We start from the raw sequence: 21,732 nt of genomic DNA, 5'->3' as shown, positions 1-21,732 counted from the left end.
TCTCATGTGCTCTCTCTCTCATTCTCTCTCTCAAATAAATAAATAAAATCTTTAAAAAGATTTTATTTATTTAGTTAATTGACAGAGCGAGAGAGAGACAGCCAGAGAAGGAACACAAGCAGGGGGAGGGTCAGAGGGAGAAGCAGGCTTCCCGCCGAGCAGGGAACCCGATGCGGGGCTTGATCCCAGGACCCTGAGATCACGACCTGAGCTGAAGGCAGTCGCTTAACCAACTGAGCCACCCAGGCGCCCCTACAATGTGATCTTAATGACAAAATATAGCAAAACAAATTATTCCTGATTAGTTGAAATACAAATTCCTATGACAATAAGTTTTGTTGGTCTCTTACAAAATATTTTTAGGGATGTTGTTTGATGTACATGCCAGGTTCTTTGTAAGTTTCCTCTATCTTTGAAGATTACTATGGATTTACAAGCCCCAAAACTCTAAAAACTTAGAATAAGGGCTCCTGGGTGGCTCAGTTGGTTAAGCAACTGCCTTCGGCTCAGGAGTCCTGGGAGTCCTGGGATCGAGTCCCACATCGGGCTCCTTGCTCAGCGAGGAGTCTGCTTCTCCCTCTGACCCTTCCCCCCCTCATGCTCTCTCTCTCTCTCTCATTCTCTCTCTCAAATAAATAAAATCTTTAAAAATAAAATAAAATAAAATAAAAACTTAGAATAAGACTTAAAATGTAAACAAAAAAGTTTCTTGAAATAATTAAGACACAGGGCACCTGGGTGGCTCAGTCAGTTAAGTGCCCGCCTTCAGCTCAGGTCATGATCTCAGGAATCTGGGATCAAGCCCCATGATGGGCTCTCCTGCTAAGCGGGGAGTCTGCTTTCCCCTCTCCCCCCTCTCTCGCTCTCTCTCTCAAATAAATAAATAAAATCTTTTTAAAAAATTAAGACAATGGGAGTGGTTTTTAAATAGGAAGCTACTGCATCCAAATAGTATCTCTAATTTATCACTTGAATCCAATCATGAGAAAATATTAAAGATGCCCATAATTGACACATTCTACAAATGAGCTGGCCCATAATTTTCAAGAGTATCAAGGCCAGGGAAAGCAAAGGAGGACTGAGGAACTATTCCAGATTGAAGAAGACTAAAGAGACATAAGTGCTTCTGAACTGGATCGTTTTCTTACAAAGCTATTGGAACTGGAAAATTTAAATGTAATTCGAGGATTAGATGGTAGCATGCATCAGTGTTAATCACCTGATTTTGATGACTGCATTGTGGTTATGCTGTAGAATATACTTGTGTCTAGAAAATACACACCAAAGTATTCAGGGGTGATAGGCCAGCATACCAGCAAGTTTTTCTCAAACAGTTCAAAACAAAAAGTTCTTTGTTCTGTACTTGCAACTTTTCTGTAAATTGAAAATTCTTCCCAATTTTTTAATTTTTAAAAAAATTTTTTTAAATAAACTCTATCCCCCAACATGGGACTCAAACTCACGACCCCAAGATCAAGAGTTTCACGCTCTACCTACTGAGCCAGGCAGGTGCCACCCACCCCCCACAAATGTTTTAAGTAATCTTTATTGCTCAGTCATAAAAATGAGAATAGGATTTTTTTTTTTTTTTAGTTCACTGATTCAGAGGTATTTAGTGATGAGTGTTCCATTAATTTATGAAGGAACAGAACCAAGTAATATTCCTCTAAAAAGAGGATATACTGATTTTTTTTCATCAATGAAACTTAAAAAGGGGATAACCACATACCAAACTGACAAATTCTAATGGCCCTAAATTCTCTTCATCATACTCTAAAGAAATTCTATGACCTTCCAGTCTAATTTCCTTTTGTATAAATGGATACATACATGCTAGGATCATCACAGACCCCTATGGAAGGCAGAAACTGAGTAACAGGACAAATAACTATATAATTCTAATGATAAATGCTACGAAGGGAAGTATAGGATGCTATACAAATAGTTAACAGAGAACTCGAATAATGTATGTGCAGGTGGAGGCAGGACAGAAAGGGCATTAGAGAAAAACCACCCTTTAAGAATATCTAGAGTAGGGTGCCTGGGTGGCTCAGTCGGTTGAGCGTCTGCCTTCGGCTCAGGTCATGATCTCGGGGTCCTGGGATCGAGTCCCACATCAGGCTCCCTGCTCGGCGGGGGGCCTGCTTCTCCCTCTCCCTCTGCCTGTCCCTCTGCCTACTTATTCTATCTCTCTGTCAAATAAATAAATAAACAATCTTTAAAAAAAAATAAAAAAATAAATGCTGTGTGTCCTAGGCAACAAACTTTAAAAAAAAAAAAAAAGAGTATCTAAAGTAAGACCTCAAGGATGAGTGGGAGTTGGTTAGGTGAAACACGTCTGTAACAATGCATGCCAGGACACTGACATGGCAGAGAGCATTTGGTAGCCCTGGAACTTAAAAGTCCATGAAGGGCTAGTAGTAAGGGATGAGGCTGGGGAAGAAAAAAGGCAGGTGCCAAGCCTTTAAAGATCCTTAAATGCGGATTTTTCAAACCTTTTTTATTGTTCATTGCTAACTTCAAGTCACCTTATACACAGAAGCTCAATATGTAATATAAACAAAAGTAGCAATGTGTTGTCTAAAGAGGAAATAGGGTACTTCAGAACTACATGAGCTGAGCCTATTTACCTAAGTAAAGGCAAAGGCAGAAACAGGCAACTACTGAAAAGAAAACATTATCAAAATAATATATGCTGGGGGGCGCCTGGGTGGCTCAGTCGTTAAGCCTCTGCCTTCGGCTCAGGTCATGATCCCAGGGTCCTGAGATCGAGCCCTGCATCGGGCTCCCTGCTCCGCGGGAAGCCTACTTCTCCTCTCCCACTCCCCCTGCTTGTGTTCCCTCTCTCGCTGTGTCTCTCTCTGTCAAATAAATAAATCTTTAAAATATATATATATATATATATATATATATGCTGGGTTATATTAGACCTCCAATCAGAATCTGATTAAATAATCCAATTAGAATAATTCAAAAAGAATTTACATACAAAGGAACTAAACACAAGGAATCATGAGGGATAGGGGAACGCAACAAAAGGTACAGGAACTAGAAGCAGCAGGAGCTGTACCCCTAAATCCAAAAGGATAAGGGGCAGGAGAGATAACCAGAATTTGGAAGAGAAAGTGACTTAGAGAAGGCTACCTTGGAGGGAGTAATGATTTGTCTTGGGACACAGCCAACCCACAGGGAACAAACCAGGGAAGTAAATATTCTGAGCTTACCTTCCTTACTACTTCCTATCTTCCTTTGTTCCACACTGGCTGCACCCACTCCGAAGCCCGAAGTCACAGATGCCCATAATCCATACAGGTAAGCCTCCCAGAGCAAAGACCAAGGCAGGACAAGAGTAGATTAGGAAGATCAAACAGAAGTTATCTGTCATGTAGAACTATGCGCAGAGGTATTAGGAAAGATCAAACCTAGCCTTCTGGAACCAAAAAAAAAAAAAAAGGGGGGTTTCCCTGAGCAGAAACAATTAACCTGAAGCTTAATGAATAAGCAGGAGTTAGCAGAGGAAGTAGGGGAGACAGACATTCCAAGCAAAGGGACTAGCCACTATAAAGGTATATTGCTGCAAGACTAAATCAATTAGGATGTCTGAAGCACAAAGTAAGAGGCAAGAAAGGAAAGGAATGAAGCTAGAGAGGAAAGGAGAGGCAAGATCATGCTTGCATCAATACCATACTAACAAACTAGGCTTTATCCTGAAGGGAGAGTTTAAGGAATTGACATGGTATCATCTGACAGAGATGGATGTGGGTTTTATTAAAAGTAACACAGATTTTTTTTTTTTTAATGGTAGAAGTAAACTCTCATTTCTTGGTTGAATAGCTCTTGCCTGGTCACTTCTCAAGAACTGCAAGACAGAGTAGGAGTATGGAGAAGAGTGCAAACACTAATCCCTAATTACAAGTTCTAAGTCACTTCAGCCTTTTTTTTTCCCCCTTGGTAATTCTCCACACTTTGACTTTTCCAGACAACAGGAAGACAAAAACATTGTTAGTGACTGCATTACATAATTTATTTAAGGGGCGCCTGGGTGGCTCAGTAGGTTAAGCGACTGACTCCTGATTTTGGCTCAAGTCATGATCTCGGGGTCATGAGATCAAGTTCCACGCTGGGCTCTGCACTAAAGCGCAGAGTCTGCTTGAGATGCTCTCTCTCTCTCTCTCCCTCTGCCCCTCCCCCGGCTCGTGCTCATTCTCTCTATATATAAATAAATAAAATTTAAAAGTAATAATAGGGACGTCTGGGTGGCTCAGATGGTTAAGCGTCTGCCTTCAGCTCAGGTTGTGATCCCAGGGTCCTAGTATCGAGCCCTGCATTGGGCTACCTGCTCAGTGGGGAGTCTGCTTCTCCCTCTGCCCGCCACTCCTCCTTCTTGTGCTCTCTGTTAAATAAATAAAATCTTAAAATAATAATAATAATAATAATTTATTTACGATTCTGAACCAAAGCACTGATAATTCAAAATTTACACTAGGGTATATTTGTGTTGCTCTGAAATGGAGAACTATTGTTTTTAAGATTTTATTTTTAAATAATCTCTACACCTAACATGGGGCTCAAACTTACAACCCCGAGATCAAGAGTCACATGCTCTACCAACTGAGCCAGTCAGGCACCCTGAAATGGAGAACTTTCTAAAAACAACATTGACACCTCCACCCTACTTGCAAAGGACTATACATTTTCAGAAGTGCCACAGTGATAATTCAAAGATTTGAAGATCCAATCCTTGCCAGCCCTATGGGAGACACTAGGGATACACTGATGCACAAAATAGATAAGTTTCCTGTCATCATTATACTTACCTATAATAGGAGCATTTATAAGTAAATATACAAATAAACATAATTACAAATTTGTTATGTGCTAAAAATAAAAGCAACAGGGATGAGGTTTAAATGAAATATGCTATTAGATTTAGAACAAAGATACTGCTGCTCATTGCAAAAGTGACAGAGACAAAAAATCAAATCACAGTGGACTGAGACACATACATGCTAGGAACTGTCAAGAGAAAAGATAGTATCTTGAGGGTGTATGGTAAGGAAAGCTTTTTTACAATGGGAAAAAAACAAACATGCTTGCATGTTGATTAGAAGGGGGAGTACAAGAGTAGTTGCATATAAGAGAAAAAACGGATGATAGATATGATGACTAATAATACCAACATTTTATTTACAAGTGTTAGGCTAAATGCTTTATGTACAATTCTTTATTTAATCTGTAAAGTCAGCACAACTGTCCCAATATGAATAATGAGAAAACTAAACTCAAAGAAGTTAGGTAATCTGAACACATTATACAGTGGCAGAATTAAGATTCAAACCCAGGTCTTTATGACTCCAAAGCACACCACACCACATGGCTTTATCACTTTTGAAATCACTTTTTTTTTTCTCAAATCACTTCTTTTAATTTTTTTAAGTAATCTCTACGCCTAATGTGGGGCTCGAACTCACAACCCCAAGATCAAAAGTCACATGCTCTACTGACTGAGCCAGCCAGGCACCCCTCAAACCACTTCTTAAGTTCCAGTTACTATGCACTGAGGAGCAGAGATGAATTAAACATGCTCTTTCAAGAGTGACAAAGGGGAGACAGACATCTATACCTGAAGTCACTGACAAAAGTAGGAACAAGTTAGATGGCATAGCACAAAGAGGCAATAAGTCTACCCGGAGCTAATCAGTGAAGACTTCAGATGGTGCTTGTTAAGCAGAAGAGAGACACGACAAAGTTAATTCCAATAAGACAAACAGATTATGGAAAAGCAAAGAGGCACAAATTTACATGCTATGTTTGGAACACCTCAAGAAGTTGAATACGGCAGGAATGCGTTGAGAGCTGGAAAAGACCAGATTGAAGAACCTTTTATGCCATGCTGTGGGATCTAAAGTTGAAACTACAAGAAGTGAAAACCCATTTCCAGGATCTGAAACAAGATAAGGCTACCGTGAAGACTCAGAAACCAATTAGGAGGTTTGAGCTGTAGCCTGGTGAACGGCTTACAGACAACCATAAGAACTTAAGATCTGGAAGGAGACTCCCAAACTAGCTATATAGAATCAAGCTAGAAGAAGGAGGGGTTCTAAAGTCTCTTTCGGAAAAAAGGCAGTCCTTACTCTAAGTGAGAAGAAAACAGTCCCCTGTTAATAGGACAGAACGAAAAAGTGATTGAGACCGAACTGTGTGATAAATAGGGAAGAGACTGGAGGATTGCTTCCTCAACACCACAGACTATCTGAGGCATAAGATGGGCTTAGATGATTCTTTTCTCCAAAAAGCATACTGAACAGAGTCAGGATAAGCCTGCTGTTTATCGTGAAAGCAAAGAGAGTCTCCAATTTCCAAAAAACACGCCTCCCTTTTGCTTCAGGGGCTTAATCACATCAGTCAGCCATCTGACAACAGCTCAGGAAGACTGGTAACTCTTTTTCTGCTAAGCATGTTGCTCAATTCAGGAGCTGTACAGTTCTAGCACTAAGATATGAGAAGCAAAAGAGCAAGAGGATACTATCTATGCTCCTAATATAACACAAGCCATTATTCAGCCTCATCAATGAAACCAAATCAAAGGGAAATGAAGTATAATTTAGAACTTCAGATTTATTTTTCCAAGCTGACCTCCAGGTACATGCCCCATTCCAAACATTCCACTGCACATCCTTGTCACCCTGAGTAAGACATCTGTGTCAGTGTCTGATGCCGTTACCTCAGACTGGAATGCATTTGCACTCCATGTCACAAAATAAATGCACAGACTGCCACCCAAACCATATGCCCACAGGATTTTTTACTCTAATTAAAATGTTTATTAAATACTTCCATGCACTGTATTTAATAGTAGTACACATACCAACTCCTCCCAAGTGAAACTTTTTAACAAACATTCACTAAAGGCTTGCTCAATGACAGGTTTAGTGCTCGGTTCTAGAATTTTAAAAACTGAATGTATAATACAATCTGCTACCTTTCAAAAGCTCCCCAACTACACTGAAAACATAATTCCAACAGTAAATGCAGCAACTGGTATGTGTTTAAAGTACCAGGGGAGTGCAGATAACATCAATGTATGCTGTAAGACTAGTTCACTCAATTTTCATTCTACCCTTTCCACCCCATCCCAAGAGTAACTTCTTGCTCTACAGAAGCTAAAAAGCCAAAACCAACATTGTTCATTTGTTCTCACAGATGGGCTTCTGGATGTAATTTCAGACCTGTCAATGACAACACTTTCATGGGATACAGAAATTAAAAGTGAGATGGAGATCTCTTACTACCCCTTTACATTACTCTCTATTGGCAAACAAGTTGAGATATGAGATTTTTTTCAAAGTGGTGCTCCAGTATCCATTCTCTAATTCTTTGAATGTTGAGAAGCAACTGCAGTGGAGGCGAGATTGGACTCCAAATTCCAATACCCAGTCACCAGCTGCAAGTGTCAAGAGTTAGTTGAGGCAGCAGAAAGTGGCAAAAGCTTTCTAATTCTTTATTGTAATCCACGAATCAAATTCTTAAAGTCAGTAATTACAATGGCACCATCACAGATTACAGCTTCCCTTGTAGGCCAGTTCTTAGAATTCTGGCAATTATTTTTTTTTTTAAGATTTTATTTATTTATTTGAGACAGAGAGAATGAGAGACAGAGAGCATGAGAGGGAGGACGGTCAGAGGGAGAAGCAGATGCCCTGCTGAGCAGGGAGCCTGATGTGGGACTCGATCCCGGGACTCCAGGATCATGACCTGAGCCGAAGGCAGTCGCTTAACCAACTGAGCCACCCAGGCGCCCCGAATGCTGGCAATTATTAATGGAGACCTAATCTTACAGGGCAAGAGACTATCAAACTGTAGGTCAGACCTTAGAACACATGAGAAAAAATACTGCAGAATGAAACTAGAATCAGTCCCTTGAAATTCCCTTTAACTATAAAAAGTTTTAAGTCCCTGAATTCAGAGCTGCTCAAATAATGAAACAGTTATTTGTCCAACACTCGTAAGAGTTGAGCTCTACTGACTGCCTTTTATCTTGAGTTCTGGTCATATTTCCCATTTCTTCATAGGTCCAATAATGATAGCTATCCTGTACATGGTAACTGATACCTTGCAGAAACTCAAAATCCTGTTATAGTCCTCTGAAAAGTACTGCTAATAAACTTAGCTCGACTTGAACTCCAAACGGTCTCCTCTAAAATGGACAGCAGCTGAAACTTCTGTTTCAGTTCTTTCACCCTTGGCTAGGTTGCTTGCATTTCATTCCACACGTGCATAGTTCAGGGCCAGCCTATGATACTGGCAAACTTTTACTGCAAAATTGGGAGCTCTAGAATAGAAACTAAATACACAGCTTTGCCTTTATTCTCAATAGCCTAAAAATAATTTTTCCAGTCCTCTAAGGTTGATGGCACAAGTCTCTTTCAATCTTCATTCAGAAGTAGATGGTGGGTTGGTGTGTATGCATGTGTTAGAAGGTGACTAGAATATGGAAAGGCTTACGTTAGTGTGTGAATTTCATAGATCAGTAAATTAAAAAGAAGAAAAAAGACAGAATGAAAGACAAAAAAAAAAGACAGACAAAATGGAAGAAAAAGGGAAGAAGAAAAAGTATTGTTACTGAGTTTATCGGCCAGTAACAACATTTTAAAAACAAAAATACTGGGGCGCCTGGGTGGCTTAGATGGTTGAGCATCCGCCTTCGGCTCATGTCATGATCCCAAGTTCCTGTCAGGCTCGGCAGGGAGCCTGCTTCTCCCTCTCCTTCTGCCTCTCCCCCTGCTCGAGCTCTCTCTCTTTCTCTGTGTCTCAAATGAATAAATAAAACCTTTAAAAAAAATACTACCATCAACTATCATTTAAAAATTTTTTAAAAATCTTAGAAAACCTTACTTGAGATTCTGCCAACTTATAATATACATGAACACTAGATTTACCTTCCTTTTCTTTCTTCACAAACCAGAAACAATTGTGAGGGGTAAAAAAACAGTATTTGTCCTGGAACTACACCTAGCCATAAATAGTCTATAAATAAGACCATTCTGGTGTTGTTGTAGTGCTAAACGTAGATGCAGAAAGGAAGGAAAGGGGAATATTGAAAATTCAAAGATTTGATACCCATCTTTTCCAAAACAAAATTATTACTGCCAACCCCAATCAAATCTACCCTAAAAAGTGAAAGCCAGGAGAAGAAAACATGTTTTGAGGTTATTCACCCAAGTCTGCAGTTCTCAGAGATTCTTTTATGCATAGAAAACCTGCAAATTCTGTCATGGGGGGCAGGAAGGAGTGGGATTACCTATGGTCTACCCATATACATAAAAGAAGGCACATATATTAGAAAATCTTCTATTATATGATTAAAATAGGAAATTTCAGTTATCTAAAATGCTAAATATTCTTCTATAGAATTACCAATTTGAGAAATCTACTTCTACACTTTAAGTATCAGTACATGAAAAGTAGTTTTAAGAAACATCTTATAAACTACATCTTTTGATCTAGTGTTCTAGGGCAGTAAAAACTGTTTATAAAACAAACTGACAGAGCAACCCTCCAACATGAGTTTTATATAAACTTCAATATGAACAGAATTAAATCACAGATTCAACCATGAAACAAATACATTATTAACTCTTGGTTCTTACTAACTTATTTTGGGCCATAAACCCTCAAATTTGATAGCTATTATATAATAAAGAATTTGACTGGCCTTTGTCCCTGTTCCTGGGAGGGAGTTTATAATCCCTGGAATTTCCCCAATGATAGGGGTATCTTTGTTTATGCTAACAAGATGGCTCAGGATGGGGGCTGGTCACCAGAAAGACCAACCATGTGACTAGTGCTGAGGCTCTGAGTCAGCCCAGCTTCGCTTCTGAGTAGGGAAGGAGGGTCGGGGATGGAGTTCAGTCACATGGCCAATGATTCAATCAATCATGCCTACATGTGAAACAAACTCTGGACACCAAAGCTCAGTAGAGCTACCTGGTTGATGAACAACACACTGATGTGCCGGGAGGGTGATGTGCCCTGATTCCCCAGGAGGAGAGTACAGAAGCTCTACGGTTTTCCCCTGCGTCTCTTCATTTGGCTGGTCCCAATGTGTCTGCTTTAAAATAAAACTGTAGTACCATAAGAATAGTATCTTCCTGAATTCTGAGTCATTCTAATAAATTATCACACCTCAGGGGGGTTGTAAGACACCCCCCACCACCCCCTACCCCACTCAAGATCTGTGACCAGTTGGTCAAAAGTGTGGGTAGAATGGGGATCCAACTTGCCACTGGCATCCGAAATGGGAGCAGTCATTGACTCTGGGTGGTTAATGTCAGAACAGCACTGCAATATACCAAGTGATGCCAGAATACTAAACCTCTAAAGGAGCTTCCTCCATCATTTCTTATACAAGCTAACTTCTCTACATTGAGATATAGAAGGAATGAGGCCATAAAACTTGTAGAATTTGTATCATCATGCAATCCACATCATGCAAGCCCCATTCTGTACAATTTCTGGCTCAGCAAATCAACCTCCAGAAAAATTATCTTAAAAAAAAAAAAGTTATTATAAGTAGTTGGAGAAAGTGGTATCAAATCCCACAAAACTTTTTAAATTTTTTTGAAACAGAAGTTTGTATAACACTACATGAAGGATCAGCAAACTTTTTCTCAAAAGAGCCAGAGTGTAAATATTTTAGGCTTTACAGGCCATATGGTGTCTGTCATAACTACTCAACCATGTTACTGCCGAAGTGAAAACAGCCATAGCAACATGTAAACAAAAAAATGCTGCTATGTTCCAATAAAACTTTATTTTTCAAAAATGAGAGGAGGACTGAATTTAGCCCACATGGATCACCATTTACTGATCCCTGCACTAAATTATTTATTCAAATAAACATTCAAATTCATAGAAGTCATCTGATGGCATGAAGCTCTAGTGTCATACCAACAATTAACAGTCTTGAGAGACAAGGTAAATATATTTTCTTTTTTTTTTTTTTTTAAAGATTTTATTTATTTACTTGAGACAGAGAGAATGAGAGAGACAGAGAGCACATGAGAGGGGGGAGGGTCAGAGGGAGAAGCAGGCTCCCTGCCGAGCAGGGAGCCCGATGCGGGACTCGATCCAGGGACTCCAGGATCATGACCTGAGCTGAAGGCAGTCACTTAACCAACTGAGCCACCCAGGCGCCCGGTTAATATATTTTCTTAGGAAAAAAAAAAACCTGAATTTATAGTAAAATACATACACACACATATTAATGATACAAGTTATATGTTACAAATTGAATGATATTACAAATCATGATACATATATATATATATATATATATATATGGAATATAATGGGAAGTAGAGGACCAAAGGTATACCAGAAATCTTTGTTATACTTTAGACTAGTTTTATTTAACTTCAAATTTTTCATATAATGTCTAAAACATACTAAATCCAAAAATTCCTTCAACTCACATGGAAGCACATATTAAGTACCAGGCACTGTGCTAGGTGCTATAAGAGTCCCTGGCAGAATAACTAATTTTGAAACAAATGTTTATCCACACAGTAATTAAAAGAATTTTATTTTACATAACAGTAAGACAAAGTCTAGTGCCAAGACAAGGTTTAGTCCCTCAACTCCTACAGATAAACATTTATATGTTCTGCGCCATGTTACTATAGCTTGTTCCTCTATAAATCTATCTTGTTAATAACTATTATTAAAGGAAGAATGCCTCATTAATTTCAATTAATAAAAGGTGTCCTCCCTCCGAAAAGGAGGTGAAGAAATTTGCCCTAAAACATCTGATTGTTGCATCTTAATATGTACAAGAAAAATGGAAGAAAGTTAGCAACTGGTTAGATTGTATATCAGTCTTAAAATAACAAAGGTGAAGATAAAAAATACTATTTCATAACAGAACTTTGGCAGGAAGCTTGAGGAATTTCTCATGTTTTCCTCATGATTTTAAGATACACAATTTTTTTTTAATGTTTTATTTATTTATTCATGAGAGAGAGAGAAGCAGAGGCAGAGGCAGGTTCCCCGCCTAGCAGAGAGCCTGATGCAGGACTCGATCCCAGGACCCTGGGATCATGACCTGAGCCGAAGGCAAGATGCTTAATGACTGAGCCACCCAGGTGCCCCTAAGAGACACAATTTTAATCCATATCACGAAGATGACAAGTACCAATCTACCAAAGATTTACACAAATATAAAGTCATACCACACTTACAACTGATTTGTTGTATCACATGTATTAGTTTTCTAATGCTGCTGTAACAAACTACTACAAACTTAGTGGCTTAAAACAACAGAAATTTATTTTTTTTTAAGGTTTTATTTATTTATTTGACAGGGAGAGAGGGAACATAAGCAGGGGGAGTGGGAGAGGGAGAAGCAGGCTTCCCACGGAGCAGGGAGCCCGATGCAGGGCTCGATCCCAGGACGCTGGAATCATGACCTGAACCGAAGGCAGACGCTTAACGACTGAGCCACCCAGGAGCCCCAACAACAGAAATTTATTCGATTACAGTTCTAGAGGCCAGAAATCCAAACTGAATTTTATAGAACTAAATCAAAGTGTCAAAAGGGCCACGCTCCCTTGGAATGTCTCAAGGGAGAACATTTTTCCTTGCTTCTTCCAGCTTCTGGCATTCCTGGGCTTGTCACCATATCATTCTAATAATCTCTGTTCTTATATAACCATTTTGATTTCTGCTCCTCTGTGTCAAATTATCTTCTGTCTTTTTTTTTTTTTTTTTTAAAGAGAGAGGGTGGGCCCAAGCGTTGTGGGGATGGGAGGGCGGTGTCAGAGGGAGAGGGAGAAAGAGAATCCCAAGTGCAGAGCTCAATGGAAGCTTGATCTCATGGGCGAGATCATGACCCAAGCTGAAATCAAGATTCAGGCGCCCAACCAACTGAGCCACGCAGGCACCCCTCTCCCTCCCTAAGGACATTTGTGATTACATTTATAGCATACCTGGCTAATCCAGGATAATCTCCCCAGCTCAAGATCTTTAATTTACATCCTCAAAGTCCTCTCTGTCATATAAAGTAATGTATTTCCAGGGATTAAGACTTGGATACCTTTGGGGACCATTACTCAGCCTCGTACCATGTGGTTCATCTTAGAAATGTCAGATGCATATATAAATCTATTAGAATTCTAAATAGGGCAGTTAATATAATTTTTCATGGTAAATCAGCCAATCAAATGAGTATTACTGAATGCTCCCAGCCACTGGGTGTTAACTCAACATATCATGCTTTCTCATTTATTTTTTATTTATTTTTTACTCTTTTACTTTCATGCCTTCTCATTTTAAATGACACTCAACAATCTGCATTGTATCTTTCCACCTATTAGTTCAAGTTCTGATGAACAGTTTATAATTCATTATAGCTAACAAAAAGTATAGAGGTGATAGTGCTAAAGATGACACACCAGTACTGGATGAGTTTGCTAGAGCTATATACTGTAAGTGTGTGGCATTAAGTTTTTGATTGGTGAGGCATCCATTCCAAACATATCCATCTCAAATAAACATATTACTAGCTATACTGCATAGCTACTAGCAAAACAACTAGGTAAGAAACTAGGTTACCCCTATCCATGAAGTTCTCCTTTAAGAAAGCTTTCAGTAAGCTTTCAGTAACCTAGGTAACTAACTGTTTGAGTGACTCCACTTTTTCCTTCTGCACCCTAATTCCCACTTTTACACTTTAAATTCACCAACAGACTGAACCCACAAAACCCTAGCACACCCCACCCTCAGACCCTACACCAGGCTCATGCTCCCTCCCTCTCTCTCTACCTGCAACCTTGATGTATAGCCCTTATGTGGCCCTGCAGAGTGCCATTTACTCTTCAAGACCTGTAAATAATAAATCTTGTTTTTTAAAGTTCCCTATTGGTTTTAGGAGGTGGTCTTGAATCATTAAGAACCATGAGAGCTAGTCAAGCCAAAACAATGGGCCCCAATGGCAGTAGGGGGAAAGTCTGTGGGGCTTGCTATGAGCAAATACAGGCCTGGGTAAGAGACTAAGGCATTCTTGGCCAAGACCATCACAACAGGCTGCCATAACAAAGTTCTACAGACTGGAAGGTTTAAACAACAGAAATTACTTTTCTCATGATTCTGGAGGCTAGAAATCTAAGATCAACATGTCAGCAGGGTTCTAAGAGACTCTGTCCTTGGCTTGTAAAAGGCCCTCTTCTCTCTGTGTCTTCACATTGGTCTTTCTTCTGTGTCTATGCCCTAATCTTCTCCTCTTATAAGGACACCAATCAGGGGCGTCTGGGTGGCTCAGTCGGTTGAGCGTTCAACTCTTGGTTTCTGCTCAGGTTGTGATCTCATGGTCTCGGGAACAAGCCCCGCGTTGGGCTCCCCACTCAGCGCAGTCTGCTTCGGATTCTCTCTCCCTCTACCCCTCTTCCCCCTCACTCACACTCTCAAATAAATATGTAAAATCGTAAAAATAAATAAATAAATAAATAAAGACACCAATCATAGCGGATAAGGGCCCATCCAGTGACCCCATTCTAACTTAATTACCTCTTTAAAAACCCTATCTCCAATTTATTATAAATTGTTTTATAACCCAGAATATAGTCTCTCTTGGTAAATGTTTTGTCTGCACTTGAGAAGAATGTATATTTTGTTGCAGTTGGATGGAATGTTCTGTAAATCTCATCAGGTCAAGTTGACTGATAATATTGTTCAATAATTACCTCTTTAAAAACCCTATCTAGTACCTCACATTCTGAGGTACTAGAAATTAGGACTTCAACATATGAATTCTGGGGGAACACAATTCAGCTGATAACAAGTGCCAAAGAAGAGAAGCATGCTTAATCTTAAAACTCATGAAATGTCTTTAAGAAACTGGTTGAGGAAATCTAAAATAAATACCAACAGACCATTAGGGATCAACAGAAGTCCTATGATATCATGGATAAGTTCACCAAAAATAACACTGAAGTCAGTAAGGGATAGACAAAGAACTGTACAACAAAGAGCCAGAAAAAACTATAGGTGGAGTTATATTACAAATTTGGGAGATTTTTTTCTAAATGGAAGCGTGATGACCAGTATATGACACTGAGAATACATATCACAGACTAAACCGTAATAACCCCATAATGCAGTGGTTCTCCAACTATAGTCCAAGACTCCCAGGGTCCCCAACATCCTGCCTTTTCTAACTATATATCTGTATGAAGCCAGACTTTCTTCATATATTTCAACCAAAACAACAAATCACAACAGATTAAATGCAAAAACAGGTATGAGAATCCAGTTACCTTCTATTAAACAAAACATTAAAAAGATTTGCAGAAATGTAAAAACAATGCCATTCTTCTCACACATTTTTTTGTTTTGGGTAAGAGTTATTTTTCATTAAAATGTTATTTGTATTAACATGTAATGGGTGTGTTTATTGTTAGATAAGTTAAATACTTTAAGATTCATCAGTTTTAATTTCTGATACGATAAATACTGAAAGATCTACCCATACAAACCAAAACCCTTGCATTCTCAATAATTTAAGATGCTAAGTGCGCCTGAGAACAGAAAGTGTGAGAACTCAGAGCACTGACACAGTTAGCACCTCTACTGCAGGAACTCATTCCATCTCCCCAGTGCCTGGACAAACTACATCTGCCTAGCTAGTCAAACCTAGGTTTACCAATGATTAAAAAAAAAGTCTTTTCATAATGATAAATCCACCAACTGTACATTACAAACCTAAGCATTTACAGTATTATGTTAATAACATAGCTCCAAAATACATTAAAAATGATAAAAATTCAAAGAGAAATAAAATATGTAAAAAACTAGAGTCAGAGATTACAACATACCTTCCTCAACAATTAATAAAAACAAGAAGACAGAAAATCAGCATGGATATAGAAGAATTGAACAATATTATCAACCAACTTGACCTGATGAGATTTACAGAACATTCCATCCAACTGCTACAAGATATACATTCTTCTCAAGTGCATACAAAACATTTACCAAGAGAGATTATATTCTGGGTTATAAAACAATTTATAATAAATTTGAAAGAAGTCGTATTATTTTCTTACTACTACAGAATTAAATTAGAAATCAATAGCAGAGAGATCCTTTGAAAATCTTGAAATATTTCCAAATAACCACTGGGCCAGAGAAGAAACCAAAAAGGAGAATTAGAAATTATTTCAAGCTGAATGAAAATGAAAGTACAACTTATCTAAATGTGAGATACAGATAACACACTATTTCAAGGGAAATTTATAGACCTAAAACACCTATGTAAGAAAAGATAAAGGCTCTCAAAGACCTCAGCTTTTACTTTAAGGAAGTATAAAATAAGACTAAATTAATTCCAAGGAAAGGGAAAGGAGAAGAAATAACTACAAAATAAAAGTCAACACAACAGAAAACAGAAAAACAGTACAGAAAATTAATGAAACCAAAAGCTGAGGTCTTTTTTAGAAGATCAATAAAACTGATAAACTAGCCATACTAATCAGTTTTAAAAGAGAAAAGACACCAATTAAGTATATCAAGAATGAGACATGTGACATCACTACAGATTCTACAAATATTAAAAGAATAAGGGAATTTTATTAATACCCTTATGCAAATAAATATAACAACATAGGTGAAATGGCCAAATTCTTGGAAAAATACAAAGCTTACTCAAGAAGAAACAGATAAAGAGAACAGCCCTGAATCTACTAAAGACATTAAATATATTGTTAAAACCTCCTTGCCAAGAAAAATTCCAGGCCCAGATGGCTTCACTGGTTAATTCTACCAAACATTTAAAAGGTAGCAAGCAAGTATCAATTCAACAGACACTTTTCCATAGAAGTGAAGAGGAGGGAATACTGTCCAACATATTTGTAAAGCCAGCATTATAGTGACACCAAAACCAGACAAAGACATTACAGTAACTCTCAGGAGCACAGAAGCAAAAGTTCTTAACAAAATTTTAGCAAATGAAGTCTAACAATCTATGAAATGGAGAATACATCACAGTCACATGGAGTTTATCCCAGGAAGGCAAGGCTAGTTTAACATTTTAAAAAAAAAAAAAAAGATCATTTCAACAGACACAGAAAAAGCATTTGGCAAAATCCATCATCCACTCCTGGTAAGAACTCTCAGCAAACTGCACCTTTAGAAGGCAACTATATCAATTTCATAAAGCATATTTCTGAAAAACCTATAATACACATAATAACTAAATGCTTTCTTACTAAAATAAAAAGACAACAATGTCCACTTTCACTACTCCTATTCAACATTTTCTTGAAGCATCAAACTACTGCAGTAAGGCAAAGGGAAAAAAAAAGGAAAAGAAAGAAAAGGAGGAAGGATGGGAGAGGGGGAGGGGAGAGGGGAGGGAGAAGAGGGGAGGAGAGGAGGAGAGGAGAGGAAAGTGAAGAAATAAAGCTAAAACTGTATTTATAATCTGTGTAGAAGATCCAATGAGATCTGTACAACAGCTACTGTAACTATTAAGTGACTTTAACAAAGATACAAAATAAGTATACAAATATCAACTGTATTTCTGTACATACAAGCAAAAAATGAACAACCAATCTAAGGTTATAAAAAATACCATTTACAAAGCATAAAAATATGATATACTTTGGAATAAATCTGACAAAAGATGAGCAAGCCTTAAAATACTAAAACCTACAGAGCCACATGAAAAGATGCTCAACATCATTAATAATCACCAAGGAAACGGAAACTAAATCCCAAGTATCAGAATGGCTAAAACACTTAACTGAATAACTAAAACTAAAAAGACTGACCATATCAAGTGCTGGTAGGGATGTGAGGCAACTTAAACTTTCATACAGTGCTGGTAGGAAGAGGAAATGGTATAATCATTTTGGAAAATAATTCAGGTAAAAATTTGGTTATAAAGGTAAAGAGACATCTACCATATAAACTATCTACCATTCCACTCAAGAGTATTTAATTTACCCAAGAGAAATAAAAACATATGGCCATATAAAGACTTGTACACAAATGTTCATAGGAGCTTTATTTGTAATAGGCAAAACCCAAAAACAATCCAGATGGTCATCAATATGTGAATGGATAAACAAAATATGAAACAATGGAGTAGTACTCAGCAATAAAAAAGGAGTAAAATTTTTTACACACAACATGGATGAATCTCAAAATAATTATGCTGAAAGAAGTCAGACAAAAAAACACTATATATCATTTAATTATATTATTTAATTATATTTTATATAATTCTATTTATATAAAATTCTAGAAAATACAAACTAATCCACAGTGACAGAAAGTCTGAGAACAGGGGATAGAAAGGTAGGATAACAAAGAAGGATGAAAAAATTAGAGGGTGGAGGGTGTTCATTATCTTGAATGTGTTGATGGTCTCCAGGGTAGTATGTGTATCAAAATTTATAAAATTGTATGCTTTAATTATGTGCAATTTATTTTACCTCAAAAAAAGGCTTTAACAGTAGGATAACTTGTAATGGTTATACAACAATATGAATATACTTAATGCCAATGAACTATACACTAAAAAATGGTTAAAATGGTAAATTTTATGTTATGTGTATTTTACCACAAAAACAAAAAATAAAAAAAAAGAAGAAGAAAAAGAGTAGGTATACTGAACTCAAAGCTGAACCTAAAATAACTACACTCATTAAGGTGAGTAAAGAATCTATATTTCCAGGCAATCTACTTCTTTGACTATGCGGCTTCTATTCTGCCAGCTGATTAAATGTGAATGTAAAGCCTTTCACAAACTGTTACCTGTGAGATATGATTGATAGAAGACTCCATTCTCCGAAGCTGAGAGGCTTGGATATCCAGCAATTGGAGTACATTGTTGGCCAATGCATTTATTTGATAAGCAACACTAGCTAGGGATTGGGTTGTGTAGGCTTTGGTCTCTTCTAAAGCTTTTCTCTTGTCTGCAGCCTGAAAATAAGAACAAAAAAAAACCCCCAATACTTACTTAGGTTAATATTCATTAAACATATATTCTATAGAAAGGCAAAGTTATAATTATATTTTTTAATGGAAAGACCCAATTGAGTCGAAAAACTTATCACATAAGTCTGATGATAGTCTCAGGACCCTGGTGAGGCCATGGCAGAAATCCTATCTGCTAGGTGGGACCCACTGTTGAGTAGCCAATCCACTGAGGTCCACCAAAGGAGCTACCAAGTGACTGTCATCACAGGCATACATTACAGTTGGTTATGAGTCACCTAAAGACCCTCAAACCACCAATTTATCACATTACATTTTTAGGACCTTATGCCAGCCCCAAGCTCCTAACCCACTGTTGAGAGTATAGGAAACGACTCTGTAATACTGCTGCCTCAGCATCCACTTTGTGTGGCTAAGTGTCCTGCAGGGGTCTTCAATTGACACTACCTCCTCCCACCGTAAGTGCATGCCCTGGATAACAGCCCTCAGGGTCACAAATAAATGTAAGTTCCAGATATGATTCCCCAAAACCCCACTGTGATAAACAATCTCTCCTGTCTCCCAGCTCCTTCCCCTTTTGTGCCCCTTAGATAAGACCACCTAGGAGCTTATCAAAACCCTACTGTTTTTGATTTGAACTGACCAATCCAGAATTAGCCTGGGAACCCCTGAGCACTGCACCTGAGGACCCTAATAAAGGCATGTACCCAAGTCCTGCTGCTTACTTCCTGCCTACATACTGTACTGAACTCTCCCTGTGTCCCCTGGAGACATCATACTGTGTACCCCCAGGACCCATGAGTAATAAACTTCTCTATTCCACTTTCCCTTGCAGTCTTTTGTTGAACCTTGGCTCACCATCCAGAGGCTCTACTTAACAAATGTTAACAAAAAATCCCAACACCCACCAACAATCATATAGATTAAATCCATCCATCTTATATTTCTGTTTACATTAATCAACATCAGAATTCCAACCTCCCTGTTATCCATTATAACCATCTTTCATCTCCACAAAAACTACTGTGAATCTTATAAACCAAACCTTTACCCACATGTTCTTCCCAAAGTGCTGTACGTAACTCAGAGTCAGGTGGTGAGAAAAGTTAAGAAGCAAAGTTCATAGCAAAGCTCAGGACAAAGTTCAAAGACAAGTAATCAACTCTGTGTAGGGGGATGGGGGCAACAACGTAGATCACAAATAAAGGGTAAATATCATTAATATCTAATCTAAAAATGAAAAACACCAAGAATCAATAAAAAAAATAGAGGTCTAACAGTTCACAAAAAAGGCAATACAACCATTTTTAAACATTTGAAAAGACATTCAACCTCATTCACTATAAAAAAAACGCAGGGGCACCTGGGTGGCTCAGTCGGTTAAGTGTCTGCCTTCAGCTTAGGTCATGATCCCAGGGTCCTGAGATCGAGCCCTGCATCGGGCTCCCTGCTCAGCGCGGAGAGCCTGCTTCTTCCTCTCCTTCTGCCCCCTCCCCCTGCTTGTGGTCTCTGTCTGTCAAATGAATAAATAAAATCTTTAAAAAAAGAAAAGAAAAAAAAAACGAAACACAGGGGCGCCTGGGGTGGCTCATTGGTTAAGCCACCAACTCTTGTCCTGGGATTGTTGGGCTCTACACTCAGTGAGGAGTCAGCTTGAGGATTCTCGCCCGCTCCCCTCTCACACGTGCTTGCTCGCTCTTTCTCTCTCTAAAATACATAAATAAATATCTTTTAAAAAAGAAAAGACTCCCTGATACATTGCTGGTCATAACCAGCAGAACTAGATACCAATTTATTTTCTGTCCCAGTAATCTCATTTTAGGAATCTACCTCAAAGAATCACTGGCAAAAATATATAATGCAGTTATTCATGATAGCACTATTTATGATAGTAAAAAACTGGAAACAACCCATATAATCATCAATAGAGGACTGAATAAATTATGGGCTCTCTAAACAATGGAGTACTATACTGCTGAAATAAGGAATGTCATTATTACCACTACACCGTGATCTCCAGAATATTGCTAAGGTGAAAAATACAAGATGGGAAAAAAACGTTTCTGGAATGCTACCATTTAAGAAATGGGTAAAGATATGAAAATATATGCTTGTATTTTTTAAGAAGGAAGAATAAACATTTTTTTAAGACTTATTTATTTTAGAGAGAGATTCAGAGTGCACGAGGTAGGGGGGCAGAGGAAGAAGGAAAGCAGACTGTGCATAGAACCCAACCAGAGGGCTCAATCCCAGGACCCTGAGGTCATGATCTGAGCAGAAAGCAAGAGTTGAATGTTTAACTGACTGAGCCACCAGGCACCCCTAAACCGTAACATTTTAAAAAATAATTACATTTAGGGGCACCTAGGTGGCTCAGTCAGTTAATCATTCAGCTCAGGTCATGATCTCCTGGTCCTGGTATCAAGCCCCACATCGGGCTCCTGGCTCAACAGGGAGTCTGCTTCTCCTCCCTTGGCCCCTCCCCCTCATTCATGTCCTAATGGATAAATAAAATCTTTTAAAAAAAATTAAAAAAATTTTTTTAGGGGCGCCTGGCTGGCTCAGTTGGTTAAGCGACTGCCTTCGGCTCAGGTCATGATCCTGGAGTCCCTGGATCGAGTCCCACATCGGGCTCCCTGCTCAGCAGAGTCTGCTTCTCCCTCTGACCCTAACCTCACTCATGTGCTCTCTCTCATTCTCTCTCTCTCAAATAAATAAATAAAATCTTAAAAAAAA

At 38.4% G+C, this 21,732-nt stretch overlaps 1 protein-coding gene across 10 annotated transcripts in view; it reads right to left on the bottom strand.

Annotated features, from left to right (window-relative positions):
- Positions 1 to 21,732, bottom strand: part of ABI1 (abl interactor 1) — a 116,080-nt gene that overhangs the window by 53,141 nt on the left and 41,207 nt on the right. For 9 of the 10 annotated variants that reach the window (XM_031042158.2, XM_006746002.3, XM_081820760.1 and 6 more), the window contains exon 2: positions 18,814 to 18,981. The exons of the other annotated variant lie outside the window; for it this stretch is intronic. In XM_031042158.2, the coding sequence (XP_030898018.1) occupies positions 18,814 to 18,981 (168 nt within the window). The remainder of the gene's footprint in view (positions 1 to 18,813; positions 18,982 to 21,732) is intronic. 10 annotated transcript variants of the gene reach the window in all.

The sequence above is a fragment of the Leptonychotes weddellii genome, chromosome 5 (genome assembly GCF_054177405.1).
Source record: "Leptonychotes weddellii isolate Sample4059 chromosome 5, ASM5417740v2, whole genome shotgun sequence".
NCBI lineage: Eukaryota > Metazoa > Chordata > Mammalia > Carnivora > Phocidae > Leptonychotes > Leptonychotes weddellii.
The sequence above is the reverse complement of the archived record's forward strand: the minus strand, read 5'-3'. Positions and strand labels throughout refer to the sequence as shown.